The following is a 22,646-nucleotide window of genomic DNA, read 5'->3' as shown; positions in this document are numbered from 1 at the left end:
CCATCAGAAGACTGACTCCATATGTCCAATTCAAGTTTTGTTCTAATTGACTGGCATACTCTGCTTTGCTTAAAAATTGTATAAGAAAACAACATGAGGAATAAGCAGTTGGGTAAACCAAGAAACGTCTATTATAACCCAGGTAAAAATCCTGACAAAAACAGAAAGAGCATGGGGCTTCTTGAGCATGTATATTGACAACATTTCATAGAAGCAGGACATTGGCTGCTGTGGTTCCCGTGCTTTACCAGTGGCAGGTTAGGGTGTTAGGTCTGTGTTGTGTCAGGGTTGAAGATAGTTTTATGTAGAGTTAGATTATGGTTGTATGGCATGGTTTGGATACGGATGATCCTGCCTCAGGCATGGGATTGGACTACATGACCTCTTGAGGTCCCTTCCAGTCCTATTTCTTTATGACTGTATGAATGCTACAAATAATTGATTAATGGCTTTGCTTATTAGATACTGGTTAAAATAGTTTTGAGATGGGTCTTTTGTTCTGTTCAAGAGCCTGTTGAATAAAGATAGAGAGAAAAAATACACTTATTCCTGTAATATTTGTGAAGCTGTTACACAGAACATGCAGCAAATGATGGCTCTGTAACAGAAAGAGAATTTGCTTTTATGCTTGAAAATGTACACTTGGGGCATCATCCCCAGATATACAGGAGAGAAAGGCCTTGAAGTTCCCTTGCACCTCCTTCAAACCTTGGGGTAATTTAAGGAATCAAATGACTCCCGCATAAATTACTGATATCACAGCCTGCTGTAACTTGTACCTAGTTCAAATACAACAGGGCCCTGAGAATCAGTGGAGAATCACTACCCTCGCCCCCGGGTAGCCTTGTGGACAAGCACAGGAAAGGCCAGGAGGGAATCTTTATCCCTTTGATCACTAGAGTGGTATAAAGGGACAATAGCTAGGGCCAAAGATCTGGTCCTTGGAGTTGGGTTCTATTAAACTTTTATTGAAAAGCAGATGGCAACACAATCCAGAAAACGTAATAGTACAAAGTTAACCCTGAAAGCAATTCAATCAATTTTACCTTTTTAAAAACCTTTTCATCTGGACCAAAAAACACTTTGATTTAATTCATATTACTATATTTTACCAAGCTTTTATGCTGTATTGTTAACATTGGCAGGGGGTGGTCTAAGGTGACCTTCTAGAGCAGGAATTTATACCCTTTTCAGTCTGTTTCCCATATAATTTTCCCTATCTGCTTTTTGACACAATGTATGTCTTGAGATATTCTGGATTGCCATGCAGAAGATCTCTCACTCTGGATTCCAGCAGATATTGCGTTTCTTCTGTACAGTCATTGCATCATACACTTAATGTCTCTATAGTCTGGACTTCTTCGGTGGAAACACCAAATAAACCAATTTGAGTGTATGTCTTAACAATATTGTGGCTAAACTGGATATCACTTGTCTATTTTACATCTAGGATATTGTAATTTTCCCTCCAAACAGTGTGCTTTAAGTGCAGGAGATGTTGGATCCCTCTTGTATCCAGTTTTACATTCAAATTCAATAGCTTCTTCAGCTAAAACATACAATTTCTTTTCTTCACTCAGCACAATATTGTTTTTCTTCATCTCTTCTTCAGCTACGGAACAGGGCTCTGGAAAAAGGAAATGTAATTCATTTGTTTATATGTAGGTCTGCCATTGTGAAACACATTTCTAACCACATAATTCAGAGAAACCCTGTCCCCTGATGTTTTACATAGTTGCATACAACATTTTCCTTTGTTCTTATAGAAATGTCTAGTGACATCATTACATTTGACCACTTCTTTAATAAACTAAACAAACCTTACCCAATAAGGTATTAATTAAGAAAGGCAGGGTATTTTGAGTACACTTATTCAGTTTCATTATTAGGAGGTATAAGATGGTTGGTATAGTAATTTTTTCTTCACTAAGTCCTCTCTGTACCTTCATACCATACCAATTTATTTATTTACTTTTTTAATTCAGAAAGGTTAAAAAACTTTTTTTTTAGTTGATATGGGTTTTTTTGGGTGGTATCTGGTTGCTGTTGCTTTTAATATACAGGCTGATGGAGTCTGTGTATTTTAGAAGTCTGACGTTAGTAAGTTGTCTTCTGGATGCCAACGGTGACATAGAAAGCACAACTCAGGTACGTGTTCAGTGGTAAAAGCTTAGAAAGTTTTATTGTCCCTGGACAGTATACCAGTTGGTCTAAATAATAGTCAGCCCAACTCAGTGAATCTTGTCCTTGACAAGTAGAGAATACCATATGTTATTCATGTTCTCTGAGGTCTCCCAACCCCTGTGTTTATATTTGCAGACCCCCTGTCTCATACCAGTTCTTATCTCTCTCTCTGTCAAGATGGTCATCTCTACTTGTTTTGTTTGCCAAAGTTATGCACCTGCATTTTGGTTCTTATTTTGTTTCTTTAGTGAGCTCTTTTGCTTTTTATATTTGTCCTCAAATGTTTAGCTGCTGTTTTCATACCCCCTTCAGTGTCTTTATGCTTATTAGTGTGTTTTTATTTATTTTTACTTTCTTAGCGGGTCATCTAGCAGAATAAACACCTCATGCTTCCCAAGGTTGCGGGGGGACGGCGACCACCTGCAAGCGGCAGGGGCGGCAGTGGGGGCATGGTGGCGGCAAGCGGGGACTGCCTGCAGGCGGCCACAGTGGTGTCAGCAGCGGGGCAGCGAGTGCCAACCAGTGATCAGTGTCCACTTGCAGATGCCACTGGTGGTGTCGCTGGCAAGGTGGGGTGGTGGGTGGTGACTGCCTGCAGATGTCGCAGGCAGCAGTGGCAGCAGCCAATCAGCACATGCACCCGTGTGTACCCCCTATGCATTGCTAACTTCCAGTAGTCATGAGCCCCCCTTTCTCCCAGACTGCTTTTCAACACCAAAGTTTAATATAGCTTAGCATAACTACAGCCTAGCACAACCAAACTCCTACATAAGTGATATAATGTTTGAAACTCCTGTCATGAGAAAAAAAATCATAATTACCTAAACAAACCGGCGGGTCTGTCCACTGGCCTAAGACGCATGTAAGAATGTTATTTCCCTTCATTACATAGAAATGTTGACATCTGTATTCTACTTGAGAATCTGATTCATATTCTTTCAACAGAAAAGAAGTGATATCTCCATTATCAATAGGAGGAGGAGTTCCACATTTTCCAGAAGCCTCTGAAAGAAAGTATTGGAAAGGATATAGATCCATGAAGAGGTAGTTAACAACAGCTTAAATGTTCAGATATCATATCAGATATCATTTTGATCTGTCTTCAAACAACACCCTAGCCCAACAGTGTCCAACTCTATGCCCATCTCCTAATAAAAATAAATTGTGGTAATATTATTAATTGTGGTAATATAATAATTACTCAAATACTTTTAATTCACGGATGTTACAGCAGAGCAGTGTAAATCTACTCTGCTCTGTGAAACCAGACCGAATGATCTGGCTTTTCACATTACCTGCAATTTTGCCCTGTTTTTACTCAAGTTAGCTTTTCACTGATGATAATAAACTGTTTTGTTATTATGTTGTTAAAGTAACCCAGTGATTGCTTAGGCCCATTCTAACAGACCCCTCCGGTGAACCTTAATTCCTTGCTGGGAGGGCAGAACAAAGAAGACATGAAGAGTCAAGATACAAACCAATGCAAATTTAACTCATCTCCCTGGTGCTGCTTAAAGACTTGGAATTACCTACAAACATCCCACCTGCACTTACTATAGAGCTGTACAGAATTGGGGAGGAGGAATGGGAGGAATTAGCTGTGGTGACTTGGTAATGCTTTGACTAGAGCCTTCCCACCTGTGTGCTTAAAGAAGTGAAAATATGCTTAGAAAGATCCCATATACTTTGTTTCAATGCTGACTTTTTGTAGGTTATGTCAATAGCAGGTGTGGGGGACTTCTTGCCAGGGGACTGTCAGCCGTGAGATGGTTTGACTGATCTGTGAGTTTAGGGATGGGTAAATTTGGAACAAATGTTGTCTTGGTAAGAACTGTGTTCATGTATGTGTTGGATCACTGCTCATAGACGACAGAACTCAAATTGCACTGGCATGTACCTTACATATTTGTTTTTGGATTTCAGAAGTGTGAATGTCACTGAACTTAATACCCTGGAAGGTCACAAGAAAACAAAAGGCCATGCTAACTGTAGTAATAAAGATTTCTTAGTAAGTATATTCAGTGTTCTTACAAGGACGATAAATGCTTGTTATATGAATTGCCAAGTTCTTTGGCAAAATCTGATATCTTTTATTGTGTTCTAGATCTGGACTGTGGAGCCAAATGAGTTTGAGTTGAGTTCCAGGTGGTTTGCAGAAGAGATGTTCACTTTGCTATGTAGTAATATTCAGCTTGTATATAGCACTGTACATCATTTACCCTCTTCACAATTGGAGGAGTTTAGGGACTTAACTTACCCAAGGTGACCCTGCAGGCTAGCAACAGAGCCAGGCATAGAATACAGTTCTCCTATACTAGTTCTCTCTCCACTAGGCTAAACAGTTCATATGTGATGGCCAGGTGCTCCTCCACTCTTTTGTCCACTTCGTTATGAGGATAATAGTCATATTTTTAAATGTGTGAACTGCACCGTGGCTGAGATAGGTGGTAAGGGACATAAGACAGTGTATAGCCCAAAATCTTAACCATTTCATTCCATGTTGGGTACAGTAACTTTAACCATGCAAGAAAGACTGGTGTGTGTTTCTTCTTTTGCAGTCTCTAGCTCACTATTCCCTAAAACAGGGATGTCCAGCTGGTGGCCCACAGGCTGCATAGGGCCTATGAGGAGTTAGTTTGTAATCCCCAGGCTCCTGCACAGCCACTGCTACCCTCATCACTGGCTGCAGGAGCAGCATGGGTTTCTGGGCTCCCCGTCCCTTCTCTGGCTTCTTGTCCCTTCCCATGGTGTAATGCAGTAAAGGAGTCCATGACCTATGAGCCTAGGGGACTGGCGTTCCCATGCATCAGAGTGCAGTGTGGGGCATGCACATGATATATGTGGCCTGTGGCGCATGCTGATACAGCTGATATAGCCCATGTGGTATGCAGCCTACACCTGCTTAGAAGTTGGACAGCCTTGCCTGAAAACATAAATACATCAAGGGAACTGATTCTTCTGCTCTGTTCAGCACTGGGGAAGCCTCATAGGCCCCACACTTCAAGAAGGACATGGGCAGTTTAGAAAGAGTTTAACAAAGAGCAAAAAAATGGTCAAGGGCTGGGAGACAAGACTGAGGAAAGGCTGAACAAACCAGTGTTGTTCAGTCTGAAGAAGAGAAGACTGTGGGGGGATTTGAAAACAGTCTTCAAATACTTGAATGATGATTACAGACAGGATGAAGATGGGATTTTTTCTGTGGCTGCAGGAGAAAGGACAAGGAACAACAGACACAAGCTGCAGCAGGGGAAATTTAGGAGGAACTTCCTGACGATGAGGATGGTCAAGTATTGGAACAGACTAGTTAGAGAAGTTGTGGAATTTCCATCGTTGGAAAAACTTTCAAAACAAACACTTGTCTGGGATGGTTTAGTCAGGGATGACTCTGCCCTGAGCAGAGGGTTGGACTAGATGACCTTGTGAGATCCCTTCCAGCCCTACTTTCCTATGATCCTATACAGGGAAAACTACTCCAACATTTTCATCTCACCCTTCCTTTCTGTGCTTGAGTCATATGCTCTGTATAAGCGAGTAAAAACAAAGGTGCTTATTGCCTGATGTTCTTTGCTGCTGTGCACTTCCTTGGGGAGCCCAACCTACATTCTAAATTAGGCCTTGAGCTACTTTCTCGTCGACTTCCCTAGCCATATTCCTTGTCCTCATTTCAGCCAGGCCCTCCAGCTCTGTGACTATAACCAGCCTACTGTAGCCAGCCCCTCCACCCAATGTAAGTGTGACATAAACCATATCTTTAAATTTCAAATGTTAATGTTTTTTAAAGATTTAAAGTTGTATTAACCTTTAGAATACTCCCATATTATGAAAAAAGAGCAGAGAAATGGGAACAGGGCTCCCCAGAAGGGCAGGAGGGAGAATATGAGGCAGACCTGATACCCTGTCCCCATCTGCGTGTGGCATGTGGCACATCAGGGAGGAGACAAATGGCAGGGAGCAGAAAACAGAGCAGAAGATTGTGGAGGGATCACAGAGCAGGGAGCAGAAAACAGAGCAGCTGATAAAAATCAGACTGGTACATGGGGAGGCTATGTGGCTAACTGTTGGCATGCCTTCCAAAGAGTGGTTTAAGTCCCATGAGTTCATACTTAGATTTACACAAGAAAAAGTCTGAAGAAGAATTTGTCGATATCAAGAATGCTTTGCATGACTGACCCCACATTTGGATCACTAATTCTACCCTACACTTCCATGACACCAAACAAATGGATCAATGTAACAGTAAATGAGCTAATTATAGATCACTTGGAAGATTCAGCCTTTAAACAGAAAGAGGTTCTCAACCTTAACTAGTTAAGTCACTCTCTGTGAATCAGTAAAATGACAGAAATTGGCTCACAGGGCCAAGCCCACTGACACCCTCCAAGTCTTCCACTTCCTGGTGCAGGCATGTGTCACATTTGAATTTGGACACTTGACCTTGTGACAAAATGTGGAACAGTTTGTCTTACGCTGGGCCATCAAGCATGCCCTCCTCAAGGTGGAAGATAGACAGCTAGTCCTACATATGTAACCCAATGGAAAGGAGGTTTTAGTCTCAGGTGACACAGTGTATTTTGTCAGTTACAAGTGTTTCATGCTCAGCTCCTGGGAAAGCCACATAGCTTTTCACTTTCACTATTTGTTTCTACTGTTTATATAATCAAGGTTTTTAAGAAGTCACCCTCTGCTATAATCCTAGATAAAGATGTTCTTTGGCTTCCCCATCACTGTTCTCACAAATCCCCAAAATTTTCTTTTTAGAAACACGGGAGATAGAATATAGCCAAACAAAAGAGATCAAGAAACATTACACTGCTACTATATCTCTCAAGCTCATAAAAGGCAAGATCCTTCTGCAAATCTCCTGTATGCAGAAGGGGAAGAATCCCATTTCCAAATGGCCCCCTATGAAAGCCACCAAGTACAATCTGTACCAAATTTGAGGTGAGTCACTTCCTATAAGGAGGAGGAGTCCAGCTGTGGGAAAATATCCTGCAGCTTTCCCAAACTGGTCTCAGGAAGGTTTGAAGAGGGCAGCAGAAGCTCGAGTCCTCCCTTGATCTGCAGGGGTTAAGCTGAAAGGAAACAGCTCCTCTACTCCTGAGACCAAAGTCCTTTCAGCCTGGTGAAGGAACAGAAGAAATTTCTGTTCAACTCCTCCCAAATTAAGGACGACTCAAGCAGAAGCATGTAGGTGTTCATTCTAGTGAGAGAAATGCTCTTGCAAGGTCTCAACTTGGGAGTTCTTTGTTATGGATGGGCAAGTTTCCTCCATGAAAAACTGAATGGACACTTGTACACAGGAAATTTCTCCCAGGAGATCAGTCTCTTCTGATAGAAATGTAACTCCTGTACATGGCCTATATCTTCACTATTATTTCATAGATTTCATAGATATTCGGGCTGGAAGGGACCCCGGAGGATCATTGAGTCCAGCCCCCTGCCCCAGGGGCAGGAAGTCAGCAGGGATCGTAGGATCCCAGCAAGATAAACATCCAAATGTGTCTTGAAAGCGTTCAAAGTGGGTGCTTGAACCGCCTCCGGTGGCAGTCTATTCCAAACCTTGGGGGCTCGGACAGTGAAGAAGTTCTTCCTTATGTCCAGCTTGAATCGGTCACAGTGGAGTTTGTAACTGTTCGACCTCGTCATTCCTTGTGGTGCTTTGGTGAACAGACATTCCCCCAGATCCTGGTAAACTTATAGGTGGCTACCAGATCGCCCCTGAGCCTGCGCTTTTCCAGGCTGAATAGCCCCATTGCTCTCAGCCTCTCATCAGAAGGTCTGTTTTCCTGACCTCTCATCATGCACATGACTCTACTCTGCACTCTCTCAAGCTTCTCCACATCCTTTTTGAATTGTGGAGCCCAAAACTGGACGCAGTACTCCAGCTGCACCCTCACCAAGGCCAAGTACAATGGGAGAATGACATCCCAGGATCTGTTTGCGAAGCATCTATGGGTGCACGCCAGCGTTTTGCTCGCTTTACTAGCTGCAGCATCACATTGAAGACTCATGTTCACCTTGTGGTCAGTCATGACTTCCAAGTCCCTTTCATCTGTAGTGCTAACCAGCGTAGCCTATAAGCATGGTGCAGGTTTTTCCTCCTAAGATGGAGACCCTTGGATTTTTCAGTGTTGAACACCATCAGGGTCTCATCCGCCTACTTCATGAGCCTGTCAAGATATCTACCTCCTGTCTTCAGGTGTGGATGCTTTACCCCAGAGTTTGGTGTCATTGGCAAATTTGGCCAGCCTGCTTCTGACACCAATGTCTACATCATTGATGAAAATGTTAAAAAGTATTAGATTATACATAAATATGAAGGAAAAATACCTTTGCATGCTGGTGGTTGTGACCATATCCCATTCTTACAAGTTATTATCTGTAGCCCGATAAGACTCAGACCTTCATGGCATCGGTAGCGCACTCTCTCACCAAAAGAATATCTTTGCTTTCCAAAACCCATAATCCCACCATTTGCAATCACTGGCGCAGGGCCACATGTCATAGCTGAAAAGAAACATGGAGAGTTTTAGCTAATGATAGGAAAAATCTTTATTAAAATTCCCTTCTATGTCCTCATTTAATCAGCGTTTATATTTTCGGCAAGGTGAGAGAAAGGACACAGACTGCTTACAGACATCAAACACCTCTCAGAACTTTTCTTTAAACTTGCGCACCTCTGTGCTGAGCCCAGTGCATGCCCAGAAGCGGCATCACATTAGTTTAATCTGGCTCACCCAAAATCTGTATAGGATTGGGAATTTCAGCAGGGCTTTTTTCTTTTTTTATCTAATAGCTGATTGCATCAGCTATTAAATACAGGCACCATAAAGTCCTGCTGAAGCATGTGATCTATACCGATGCTGTGGAGCCAGGTCAAATTAATGTGCTACCTCTTCTGGTAAAGTGTGCTTTTTTCTTCCCCCATCTGTCAGCAGCTATCAGCATTACCACTTGCATGGTATATACACTTCTTTGAATACAGTACAAGCCATATGCTTCTACTTTATAATCCCATACAGTCAAAAGTCATAGTTTATAGTTGGTGGGGCCGGAAGGGACTTAAGCAGATCATCTAGTCTGACCCCCTGCCATGACAGGAAAGGATGCTGGGGTCAAACGACCCCAGCAATAAAGTCAATGACTTTACAATTAGTATTATCCAAGTTTCATAGTATCATAGTTTCTAGGGTCGGAAGGGACCTGAGTAGATCATCTAGTCCGACCCCCTGCCATGGCAGGAAAGAGTACTGGGGTCAAATGACCCCAGCAAGGTGTACATCTAACTACGTCTATGAGAAATCTCATTGACTTTTCAGAGTAAAGGTACTATCCATATGTAAACATGCCAGAATCTGGTCTAGAGTTCATTTATATTTATCTTGTGTATCTGATCTTATGTATATATTTTAGTTATAAGTCATTTTCATCTTTGTATCTGAGCTTTCCAAATATTTGAATTTGCTCTTGCTGTCCTGAAGACATTTAAAACACGGTCTCAAGTTGCAGCACAGGAAATTAAGGTTAGATATTAGGAAAAAACTCAATCATGAGACGGGTAATAAAGCACTGGAACAGATTACCCAGAGAGGCTGTGGAATCTCCATCCTTCAAGGGTTTTAAGGTCTGGCTAGACAAAGTCTTGGCTGGGATGACCCAGTGGGCGATTGTCCTGCTTTGAGCAGGGAGTTGGACTAGGTGACCTCCTGAGGTCCCTTCCAACCCTAATTTTCTAGCATTCTATGATTCTATATTACAAAATATTAAATATTTGTAAAATTCTGGGTTTTTTTTTAACCTTTAGTGAATAAATGCAGAAATAGGGCCCTAATTAGCTGTAATATTTCTTCTTAATAGCCCTCTGTCTTTAAAAATATAATGCAGTTTTAACAAACTAATCCTCATCTAATCAAAACTCTACCTTTACAAACTGGAGGTTGTGACCATTCTCCATTTGCACAAACTATGTAACTTGACGGCATGATTTCAAAATATTCCTGACACGCATACTGTACTCGTTCACCAGTCTGATACCTCTGGTTCCTCTTTCCTACAACACTGGCATTAGCAACTACGGGTGGACTTCCACACATCGTGCCTGAAAACAGAAAATGTGCATGAATGTGCCTGTAATTCAATAATTCTAAGAAACACCATAATTTCAGAAAACACTTTAAATAATATAAAGATGATGACCCAAATATAAGGAATGAAGAAAAAGAAGAGGTAAGGCCCTTAGGGTGCAGACAGAAGTGCAGCTCAGCTGTAACTCAGAATGTTTTCTGCAAAGTGTTTTTAGTTACAATGTTATCCCAGACCAAACAGAAGTTCACTGTTTGTTTCAGGGGGTAAGGGAACTAGCTGTGGGCTGGGAGACTGCAGCCAAGTTCCCAGAGCAATGACCACAACTCTCTTACAGTGCTTGCTGTTTTCAGAATGGGAGTGGGGAAAGTCAGCAGAGGGAGTTCTTGAGGCTCCAATACTTTAACCTCACCCTCCAGGAGGACTGAAAGCACCCTTAAAGGGAACAGAGGGAGTTCAGTCAGGGGAGTTATGTATAAACTGGTATATTTGCCCAGGCACTGCAGGAGGAAGCAGCAGATCAGTAGGTTAAAGATTGCTTGTACATGTGACAGGAGTTTAGTCCCCTAAATTGAAATGGTGGGTTTTTAATTGCAATGATTAAAAGCCTATGGTTTCAATTTAGGGGCTTCTGTCATTGTCACAAATCCTTTTTTTCCCTCGCAGAGGCCGCCTGTGCCTCCCACAGCGGGGTGAGTTGCCAGTGGGCCAAGTGGCCCCTGAGCTGCAAGGGCCCCAGTCTTTCCCTCCAGGGTGGCAGTGCCCTCTGGGACCACCAGGGTGGGCTGCAAATGGGTGGGTGCCACCAAGGCGGCACTGCTGCCATGGAGGGAAGGACTGAGGCCCCCTGCAGCTCAGGGCCTGCTGGCAGCTCACCCCAGAGGTACAAAAGAAGCAGGGAGGATCTGCTAGAAAAAAAAAAAATTGCCACTTTTTTTTTTGGTAGAGCCTGCCTGTGCAAGCTTCAAGTGGCCCCTGAGCTGTGGCAGGGGAGAGGCAGTTCTTCCCTCTGTATCAGTGGCACCTCCTGGAGGCTGCCCAGGTGGGATGGTAACTGTGTGGCAGGCATCACCCACTGGATCGAACTCTTCCCTGAGTCTGCTAGGGAGCAGTGCCTGGCAGGTTTCTAGCATGCGGGTATGGGGAAAGTTTGGTGCAGTGGGTGTTGCCTGTGTGGTGGGGCAGCACCTGCACAGTTAGCAGAAGCAGGGGGCACTGCTGCTGCAGAGGGAGGGAAGCCCGCCCCCACCACCACCACCAGCTTAAGGGCCACTTGGCCCACTGGCAGCTTACACAGGCAAGCTCTGGCAGAAAAAAAAAAGGCGGTACGGGGCCTGATCCTTTTTTTTTTCCCCCTTCCCCCTTGTGGAGCCTACCCATCTCTCCCACAGCTGGAGGGTGAACTGCCAGCAGCCCTGATCTGTGGAGGACCCCAGTCCTTCCCTCCATGGTGGCAGTGCCCCCCGGTGGCATCTGCCCACTAGCAGCCCACTCAGGTGTCCCCAGGGGACACCACCTCAGTGGAGGGAAGGACAAGGCTCCCCGCAGATCAGGGCTGCCAGCAGCTCTCCCCCCAGCCATGGGAGATAGGCAGGCTCCGCAAAAAACTAAAAAAGGATCAGGCCTCTTGCCTGTATACACCAGAAGAAAAAAAAAAATGGCTTATTGCAGAGACATTGTCCAGGCGTATGACACAAATGGAAAATGACAGGATTCCAGACTCAGACATACTACATGTTAAATTAAAAGAATGATTTCTGTCACAAGTAAATGTGGGCACTAATTGCAGAAGCTACTGCTCAGGACATTGCAAAAAGTGATTAACAGTTATTTGTGTGGGGTGGCCTGAAAAACATACCTAGCCCCTACTCTCAGTTTAAGAAAGAGCTTTCAGTAGCGGATGACATTTTGTTCAAAGGCTCATGACTTGTTGTTCCAGCAGTGCTAAAGAAACACATGTTAAACAGAATACATGGGGGGCATCTAGGCATTGAAAAATGCCAAAGGAGACCAAGGGGTGCTCTATATTGGTCTAACAGAAATAGTGACACAGATGCTGTAAAGGCTTGTACAATGTGCCTAAAGTACAGATCAGCACAAAGAAAAGAGCCCGTGATGGCCATGGATAGCTCTGTGGTATCAAGTGGGCATTGACGTTTTCATACATGCAGGAAAAATATGTATTAGTGCTGGATTATTATTCTCACTATCCTGAAATTGCATTGCTCAAAAGCACAATAGCAAACCATGTCAAAACTCATGAACTGATTTTTGCTAGACATGGGATTCCACAAATTGTGAGAACAGACAATGGACCTCAGTTCAATTGTCCTGAGTTTAAAGAGTTTGCAAACAACTATGGATTCTGTCACAACACTTCAAGTCCTAAACACCCACAATCCAATGATCTGGTAGAAAATGGAGTACACATAATGAAGAAATTGTTGGAAAAAAGCTACAGACACACACCCCGATGTTTACTTGTCATCTCTTAAATTACAGGGCAACACCCATGAAACATGGTGTGTCCCCAGCAGAAATGTTATTTAGCAGAAAACTCAAAACCAGGCTACCAAATGTTGTGGATGATGCTCATTGGAATGAAAAGCAAGATGTGGAGACATTTAAACAATTCAACACAAGCTCAAACAAAAATGGTGCTATGACAGGGGGTCCAGGGAGTTACCACAACACAGATATGGTGCTTATTTCAGACAGATGAATGTGGAAACAAAAAGCACTAGTTTCCCATCAAGTAGGTGTACTTGTACTAAGTACAGGCAAGTACTAAATAAATGTACAGTAACCCAAGTTACAGCACAGTAGCACCAGCAAATGCATTTTTTGTGATGCTACCACACAGTAGCTGAACACTTCTGTCTAATAACATCACATCATGTTTTTTTTGCCTTGTGACACTACTATGCACTAGTATCAAGCTATTGCATAGGCAGGATCTTGTATAGACGCAGTGTGTAAGGACTAGGTTCTCTCGGGTTACAAACACTTCCTGCATTTACTGTGTATCTGGATGTTGTACAGAAAGCTGTTAGAACTCTGCAAATTGTTACATTTGCCTGATTTAGATGGTACTTGGTGGAGAGGGATGCACTCCCAATGTGTGCGCTATCTGGGGCAGTTTGAAGTACTTCTCCCTAGTAGAAAACCACCTGTTACTATTAATTTCAGTAAACTATACTGTACCTTCTGGTCTCTGGCTCTTTGATTTGCTGATCAAGCTACCAAATGAAACAACTGCTGCTCAAGTATCAACAAATGACATGGTATTCATAATGTATGATGGTTAAATATTTTTAAATCAAGGCACCTCATACTTTTGCATTCAGGTAGCTTGGTCCACAGTCCCCTGTTGCACATTACAGTTGGTGACCCAACAATTCTAAAATTTGGCTGGCATTGATAAAGCACTGTTTCACCAGGGTGATAGCTTTCCTTCTCTCGGCCTTCTATGATGGCATTGGAGACGGCAGGTGCCCTTCCACATGACAATTCTGAAAAGATACATAAGCACATTTAAAACAGGTGCTGTCCTTCCACAATCCATAAAAGCTAACCTCAAATGAAGGTTGCAAACCAGCACCCAGTCCACACAAAAGATACATAGGTAGGTCAGGATATTCAAAATGTCAACATAAGCAGTAAAACTTGATGACAAAAACTTCAACTCAATAAGAATTTGATTTTTTGCTGTTCATTAAATCCTGAAATGTCAGTGTTGATTTTTAGACATACAGGAGGATGGTCAGTTCAAATGAAAATAATTTTTCTAGGCACTTACTCTGTGATGATGGAAAGCCAGACTGATGTATGAGGCAATCATAATGATTAAGCAATTTATTTTCACAATACCCCTATAAGGCAAGACATTAATATCATCTCCACTTTGTTTTTGGAGGTGCTGAGACAGAGGGGTATCTCAAGAAAAAACAGAATCATAAGAGCTCTTATCCTGTTTAAACATAGGCACCAACTTTTATTTTTGTCAGGTGGAGCCTAACATAATGGACATGTGGAAACAATGTGTGGGAAGCCTGCTCCAATGTGCTGTAATTACAGTGCGTTGGAGCAGACTCAATTAATTGAGTCTGGAGCCTGTTAATTAGCAGCCTTGGTGTCTCATGTATTCAGTGTCCTCATGCTTCAAAATGGTGGGGGTGCTCTAACTCCTTAGGTTTGGGCCCTAACAGCACTTTTCCCAAGGGGAGCCAGGGCCCTCAGGCCCCCACGTACTCAGTGCCTTCGTGTTTGAAAGTCACTTTTTAACTGCAATGATTAAAGGTGGCAGGGCTTTATTTTGAGCTTTATAGTGGGCTTCACAGTTACAAGGCCAGCTACTCTTATCACCTTTCCTGTTTCTTTGAGTGCACGGTACTTAGGTCTTCAGTTTCTAGACTTTTTTGCTTCTAGATGGAACTTGACAGTTCGCCCACCCCCAGACTTGAGTTCACAACCCCATATACATCATCCTGCAGGTCCCATGCAGTTACATTTCCACCTTGATCTTCCCTTAGCAACTGACAGATTGACCAACAGCCATCTTAAAGTGGAGTTTGTACTTTTCAGCTGAAAAAATTCAGAAAATATTTACTTAGGCAGTTGTTTACCTGTAAAAAAGAGCATGAGGATTTGGGTTGAGAATACTTGCTCAGGACCATGGATTAAGCAATTTCTAATTTTCTCCATTCATCATGGCTTGCAACATGCTTGACTAAAGTCCTCAGTTAAAATAGAAACTAAATAAGCAGCAATCAATCATTAATTTAAACTAGGAATACCCACCAGACCTCCTAATACATTTGGGATATTGCAGTCTCCCTTCTAAACACTGCACTCTAAATGCAGAAGATGTTGGATCACGCACATATCCAAGTTTACAGTAAAATTCAATAAAGTCTTCAGAGGTAGGCGTTAATTTGTCTTTACTCTTCCATCTTAGATGTATATTATTTTTCTTCATAATTTCTGGGGATGCTTTACATGCATCTTCAAAAAGAAATTAAAGATTAGTTAGTATGCTAGAAAGTTACTATATTCTATTAGATTTTCAACTGGAGGGCTATCTGAAGAGATTCAGGTTCACTCTGTCGCTAGTAAGTTATGTGGTCATGGTTTTGGGCTCCACAATTCAAAAAGGATGTGGAGAAGCTTGAGAGAGTCCAGAGGAGAGCCACGCGCATGATCAGAGGTCAGGAAAACAGATCTTACGATGACAGGCTGGGAGCCATGGGACTCTTTAGCCTGGAAAAGCGCAGGCTCACGGGTGATCTGATGGCCATCTATAAGTTTACTGGGGTGACCACCAGGATCTGGGGGAACGTCTGTTCACCAGAGCGCCCCAAGGGATGACGAAGTCGAACGGTCACAAACTCCTGCAAGACCGTTTCAGGCTGGACATAAGGAAGAATTTCTTTACTGTCCGAGCCCCCAAGGTCTGGAACAGTCTGCCAGCAGAGGTGGTTCAAGCAGCTACATTGAACACCTTCAAGAGTAAATTGGATGCTTATCTTGCTGGGATCCTATGACCCCAGCTGACTTCCTGCCCTTTGGTCAGGGGGCTGGACTCGATGATCTCCCGAGGTCCCTTCCAGCCCTAATGTCTATGAAATCTATGAAATCTATAACAGGAGGCTGCTATCCAACTAGCATTTCAGCACTGAGATAACAGTAAGCATGACTCAGTTATTTCAGTACAGTCAGGTCAGGAAGTGCTAAATGGCAAGTCTGCATTCACATACATTTTGGGACATTATTTGAATCAGTCATAACATCAACTTGCCAGAAGGTTACTGGGAAAATCTCAGAATCATAGAATCACAGAAAATTAGGGTTGGAACAGACCTCACGAGGTCATCTAGCCCAGTGTTTCTCAACCAGTGGGACATGAAAGTCGTGTAAGCAGGACTTTTAATGTCCTTAAAAATGTCCATTGATTAATATACTACTAAAATGCATGTAAATATAAAAAATATACATCTTGGAAAAAGTGGGGTTTTGTTTTTATCATCATGGGACCAGGGTTTTTTAACAAAATGGTTGGTGGGACATAAGGTGCAAAAGATTGAAAACCACTGATCTAGTTTACGTCCTGCTCAAAGCAGGACCATCCCTACCTATATCATCCCAGTCAAGACTCTGTCTAGCTGGGTCTTAAAAAACTCCAAGGATGGAGACTTGACAACCTCTGTAGATAGCTTGTTTCAGTGCTTTACTATCTTCTTCCTGAGCTTTTTTTTTTCTAATATCCGACCTAAACTTCCTTTGGTGCTTCCTTTGAGACTATTGCTCCTTGTTCTGTCATCTGCCACAACTGCGAACAGTCTAGCTCCATCCTCTTTGAAACCTGGTTGAAGGCGGTCATTAAGTCTCCCCTCCTCCCCGCCAGTCTTCTCTTTTCCAGACTGAAGCCCAGTTCCCTCAGTCTCTCTTTGCAAGTCATGTGCCCCAGCCCCCTAACCATTTTTGTTGCCCTTCGCTGGGCACTCTAGTTTGAACACGTGCTTTCTGTAGTTGAGGTAAACAAGGTTGTTGTTTTAAAGTGCATCAGCTGCTCCATGGTAATAGCCTGCGTGTATGCTCTTTCCATGCAGAAAATGAAAATTAATTTGTGGTAGCTTAGCCATCAATTAGCTGTCTTTGAATGGCCTACTTCCTGATCCTGCATCAGAAAATGTTTTTAGTTCAATAATGCTTCCTCAACAACCAGAAGCAAAATTTGTCAGTCTCTGTTCTAAATTAAAGTCACCCATTGTTTTTATATTTCCAATTCCTCAACTTGGTATTTCTATATTCATAATACTAATGCGATTAAAACGGATTTGTTCATTTCTAGAAAAAAACTGCATACTATACCTTCACATGTAGGTGATTTGGTCCAATTCCCCGCCTTACATACAATGTTTGGTGTTCCGGTAATATTAAAACCTTCTTGACACTGGTAACGTACTGTTTCACCAGGTTCATAATGATCCTTCAGTCTGCCTTCTGGGAAACCATTAAGAATGTTGGGAACACTTCCGCATGGCATTTCTGTAAGGATTCACAAACCAGATTAAAATGAGCACAACCCTGTTATAATTGAAATTTTAATTAAATCTTTTGCAGCATGGTACATGGATATGACAGCTAATTGAAATAAAGGTCAACCTATGGGAAAAAATGAATTTGCCATGGCCTTAAGTCCTGAACTAGGTATTCAGCTGTTGTTGAAATTTAGTATCTTCCTCTCTTTTAGGCCTGCATTTTAGTTGCTTCTCTACCTCTTATGGGGTGTTTACATTCATTTTCCATGCTTAGTCTGCCTTTACAAGGCTCGATTTAAGACTCATGAATATAGACCAGAGGCAGCGTGCACAAGTATTTGCCAGTTGTGGGAATGGAGTAAGTAATTTAGGGTAGGGGAAGAGGGAGGTGGGATTGCAGGGTCTAGAAGGTGTGCTGAGGGAAGGCAGAATTAGGAGGGGTGATGTAGGGTCCTTAGAAAGATTGACCTCCTGGGGGTGAGAAAGCTGGAGGAGCTAAAAACAGCCCAGTCAGAAATCAGGAAGATAGGAAAAGCACAGCCCTTGGGCTGGAGTAAGCAGACAGGATTTCCCAGCTTCTCAGCTGTACTCTTAATGCATACCGGTGTTTGATAGATTGGGTTAAGCTGTAACTGAAATAAATTCATTCACCTCCTCAAGTGAATTAACTTAGATCAGGCCCGCCATTTTTTGTTCGATTTAACTTTCCTGAACACCTGTATGATTAGGTATTTAGATTGACTAAACACAAGTTAGGTCAATCTAAAAGTAATTTCTTTATGCAGACATGTTCATTTCCACTGATATTAGGAGGAATGCAACTCCGTAGTCTAGGGAAGGCTTTCCATATATATGGTTCTCCATTCAGTTTCCAGCCTTTCCACATGCAGTTTTGATACAGATGACCTGATTATATATAATGGAGCTTTAATATGTAGAAATATATATGTGTGTACCGAGAAGAAAAGGTGGCTTTACTAATTATAGGCTTATAAGAAAGTAGGGACTTTATCAGGTCATCTTAATATATGTATTAAGATAACACTGAATTATTATTCTCACTATCCTGAAACTGCATTACTCGAAAGCACAATAGCAAACCATGTCATAACTCATATGATACATATTAAGATGACCTTATGAGCAGGAATCCTGGTTTTCTCTGATAAAAAAAAGATCCCCAATTCTCAAATTAAAAAATAGTAACTCAAAATCCACATTTTCCCATGATTAAAATGAAACACCATGGTGGGGAGGGGGAGAGAGAGAGGTGTTTCAGTTTAATTACAGAAAAAAGTGGACTTTGAGTTAAATTTTTAAACTGGAAAATTGGGGATTTTTTTTTTTTTAAATCAGAGAAAACCAGGATCCCTGCTCATGAGATCCCTACTTTCTTATAAGCCCATAACTGTGGTGAAGACAACTTTTCCTCTAGGTACACAGGTAGGTACCACAGCCATAATAGGAAAGTGGACCATAATCAGTAATGGATTTATCCTCACACCACTTCTTGGAAGTGAGGAAACACTCTTTCTTTGATTTACAGAGAAGACATTAAGGCCCATATTTAAGATTCTTGCCCAAGGTCACCCAAAATGCTCATGGCAGAGTAAGAAAATAAAATCCAGAACCTCAGAGTCTCAATTGGAAAATTTATTTTGAAAACCAAACCTGCTTTTAAAAAAGCTGAAGACTTTGCCCAATCCACTTTTTTCTAAAGACCCTCAGGAAACAAAGATTTAGCATTTTTGTAATTTAGCCTCCAGTTTTTAATTGCTGACTTCTCCACTAATTAATTATTGGTAAACATTTTATGCTGTCAAATTACCAATGCATGTTGGAGCAGAGGTCCATATTCCCTTATTACAAGTTATCTCTGATGTTCCACGTAGCAAAAAGCCAGCATGGCAAGTGAACTTCACTTTAGCACCATTCAGGTAAATCACTGCTCCCAGCTGCTCCCTTCGTAAATTCTGATTTTCTACGCTGAGAATCTCTCCGTTTTCTATGGGTTGTGGCTCCCGACATGCTTTTTCTGATTGAAAACAAACATTAACAATGATATAATGAGAATACACACGGAAGCTAAAACTGAAAATGAAACAAATCTTAAGCAAAATGTAACTAAGTTTTATTGATTCTTAAGGGTTGAAAATACCACTTGTAATGGACTACAACGGCACAGCAGGGACTACCATTCCCAGCAGGCTACTGGGGAAAGAGGAAGGAAGCAGAGGTGGGGCTTGAATGGCACAAGAAGAAATGGCTTGGCGCAGAAAGAGAGAAAAGCAGCAGCTGGCAAGATCCTTCCTTAGACCCAGGAACTGCAGTGGGGTGACTCTGAAAGCTACAGTAGCAGTGCTCAGATGAGGATCCTGGGTAGACAGAGATTGAGTGTGCTGTAAGATTAAAGAATAATTTGAGATCCCCCATATTTCTGGCGGTGTCTTCAGTGTGTTGCACCACCCAGTTAATGTTGTCTATTTGTTATTTTGCTATCTGTCCCTGAAGAGTCTTATCCCTGAGTAATTGTTATTGTCCATTATATATATTCTAAGTATGCATACTGTAATGTTTGCTCACCCGTGTTTTTCCCAGTCTCCTTAGCTCATTTGCCTGTGACCCTGTCCCCCACTAGAATCCCCCATATAAATCTGAGAATCCTCCTTTAGGCTCCTGTGCAGTTACCAGGGTTTAGTACACACTGAGGTTCCTCTTAGACTATGATTTTCCCTTGTCAGAAGCCCCATTCTGCTACAACTTTGCTCAGCAGGTCTATTCCATGTCTAACATCTGTAATATGAGGTTCATTTCTTAAACGCTCAGGAGCAAAAGTTGTACTATTTTGTTGCAGAAATTCAGAAGCAAGTTTGTTGTACTTTGTTTCCATTAAACCTTCATGCTCATTTTCCAGCACAGTGATGTAGCATCAGTTCTCTGTAGAATTTCAACACTTGGCAATGAGAAAGCCAAAGTTCAGTCCACACCAAAAAGTACACCATTACTGACATAGTACTGGTGTTTGGGGATAGCTATATGATATAAATGTGCTACAGCAGGCACCAAAAGACTTCTTACCCCTAACCTTATTCTAACCAAAGGACAGACTTCAGTATTTTCAGAAAATCTCATAAATAAGACATTTTTTTATTTGCATCTCCTACCAATTAAATGCCATTGCATCAGGGTTGAAATACGTTAACTGCTTATCAGTTTCCTCCAGTAGTATACCACTCTTTAAGGGAGCCAACAGACATCTGCCACAATAAAGTGGCAGAAACCATTGCCACCTTTTGTCACATATTTGGGCATTTGTGGTCCAGCAAATGGGATAGACATCTGTTGGCTTTCCCTTTGTGCCACCCTAAAAATTGTTATGGTGGCAAAAATGTGATGTTTATTTGCACCTAAAGATCATTTTGTTTCACCCAAAGCAGTCACTCTCAACCAGAGTGTACTGAGGTGCTGTAAGATGCTTTTAAGGGTACTATGGGGTGTCATGTAATATTAGCACTGTGCAAACACATACACTTGATTCACAAGACAGACATGGAGATTTCTATTAGGAATTCATAGTGTCAGAAACATTCTGACTTGTTATAGTCTTTCTGAAGTCCTTGGAACAGAAGAATTGCTCTATTATTTTTCCCCAGTCAAAAAACGAGTGAAAGCTAAGAGTGGGAATTTCTAAAAGTGTGCTTTGCATCTAATAAAGGGTGCCTTGAGTCTTAAAAAGGTTGTGAACCACTGACCTAAACATACAGGAGGGGCTGTCCACCTTCCCAGGTTACACATCACTGTTCTGGATCCAGTCATTATATAAAACATTCTGCATTTGTATTCTACTGAAGAGCCTGATGAATACTCTATTAGTAGGTCAGAAATGAGGTCTCCATTTTGAACAGAAGGTGGAGGACCACAGCTGAATGCATCTAAAATAAAACACAGGACAAAGAAAAAAACCCCACTATATTACGATATTAGTTTCTTACAGTGCATGTGCTGGTAACATCATTTCCTGTGCTAACAACATTTTTAAAAATTTGATGCTTAACTAGAGTACAAGATCAAACTTTCTCTTTAGCATGTAATCATGCCTTGTATTTTTGTTTTCTTTCAGGTCTTTCCTAGTTCCAGGCGGATATCTTTCCAACTGGAAGGAGAGGCAGGAAGCATCAGTATGGGAATTACTCTTCATTGGAAGTCTTATTTGGGGTCCATGCTTTAGGAAGCCTCAGTCTTGTTTATGCACCACAATTAGACTATTGTCATGTACTGTTGGTGAAACAGCTGAACCCTTGCCTGCAAAATCTAGAGCAGTCGTTGTCATGATAAGGCCAAAGGGAAACAAAAATACTCAGTGATAGCCTATCTCTGTCTGCATTGAATTTAATAGAGTTTTGTCATGGTCTACAATGGAAACAGAAGTAGGCCAACACAGAGTGATTTTGTAAACCACAATCCTTACTGTTTCTGGGGATAAGACTTGAAAAAAACATCTCTTAAGACTGATGCAGATTGTTTATTCTGCACAGACTGACATCTCTGTCTGGTTTTTGAGAGTACCAGTGGGTGCTCTCAAAAACCAAGATGAGCAGCTCTCCAAATTGTTACTCACCTAGCATTAAAACATGCTAAAATTAAACAATATAATGTGGACCAATCTAAGGGATAATCCAGCTTGACCAGACCTGTCTTTCATTTAGGATCTTCCTTGCATAGTGAGCCTCATATTGGGCATTGGCATGTGAAAAAGTGTAACCTGAGGCCACTTAACTTCTTGTCACTCTAATATCTAGTCCTCATGTGAGAGGCCACATTCTTCATCCCTAGGACAGTCATTTTGAATTACTGCAGACTAGTCTTTAGGGGATCATAGGAGCACCCCAAGTGTGATACAGGAACTTTTTGTGGACAATCCCAGAGTTAAAGGAGAATGGCTATATGCAGCTTTACCTGATCCTCAGTGGGTGGTGGGTACCCTCTGACACTTCTTCTGTTAGCACAGTATGGAGAAGCCTTTAAATTGCTTTAATTTATACTAGGAATATGTTTTTTCCCTCACCCATCTTTCCATTTAGGACTCATGACATGGGAAGGTACAAAGGTGCCTTCATGCCTTTTTATCTCTTCAGCTACCCTGAAAATACTGCCAAGGTTTTGTGAAAGAACTTGTTGAAAAATCAAAAGACATTTTACTTTCTGGTACCATTTATCTACTTATCAAGTCTGTAGTTACCATAACTGAGTAAGCAGTGTCTCTCCTCAGCAAGTTTCACACATCCACATGTTGGAGCCTTGTGTGTACAAGCAGAGCTTATAAATCCACAAAACTGTCCA

At 41.9% G+C, this 22,646-nt stretch overlaps 1 protein-coding gene across 1 annotated transcript in view; it reads right to left on the bottom strand.

Annotated features, from left to right (window-relative positions):
- Window positions 1-681: 681 nt before the first annotated feature.
- Window positions 682-22,646, bottom strand: part of LOC149864169 (complement factor H-like) — a 49,828-nt gene continuing 27,863 nt past the window's right edge. The window contains exons 7-15 of the mRNA XM_090048570.1: window positions 21,059-21,238; window positions 19,135-19,341; window positions 17,137-17,313; window positions 15,067-15,270; window positions 13,602-13,778; window positions 10,106-10,282; window positions 8,515-8,691; window positions 3,006-3,188; window positions 682-1,627 (exon numbers count right to left, since the gene is read on the bottom strand). Coding sequence (XP_089904696.1) covers window positions 1,428-1,627; window positions 3,006-3,188; window positions 8,515-8,691; window positions 10,106-10,282; window positions 13,602-13,778; window positions 15,067-15,270; window positions 17,137-17,313; window positions 19,135-19,341; window positions 21,059-21,238 — 1,682 coding nt within the window. The 3' untranslated portion in view covers window positions 682-1,427. The remainder of the gene's footprint in view (window positions 1,628-3,005; window positions 3,189-8,514; window positions 8,692-10,105; window positions 10,283-13,601; window positions 13,779-15,066; window positions 15,271-17,136; window positions 17,314-19,134; window positions 19,342-21,058; window positions 21,239-22,646) is intronic.

Source organism: Crocodylus siamensis, chromosome 5, assembly GCF_052110815.1.
Source record: "Crocodylus siamensis isolate JL-2025a chromosome 5, ASM5211081v1, whole genome shotgun sequence".
NCBI classification, from domain to species: Eukaryota; Metazoa; Chordata; order Crocodylia; family Crocodylidae; genus Crocodylus; species Crocodylus siamensis.
This window is presented reverse-complemented; position numbering and strand designations above follow the sequence as displayed.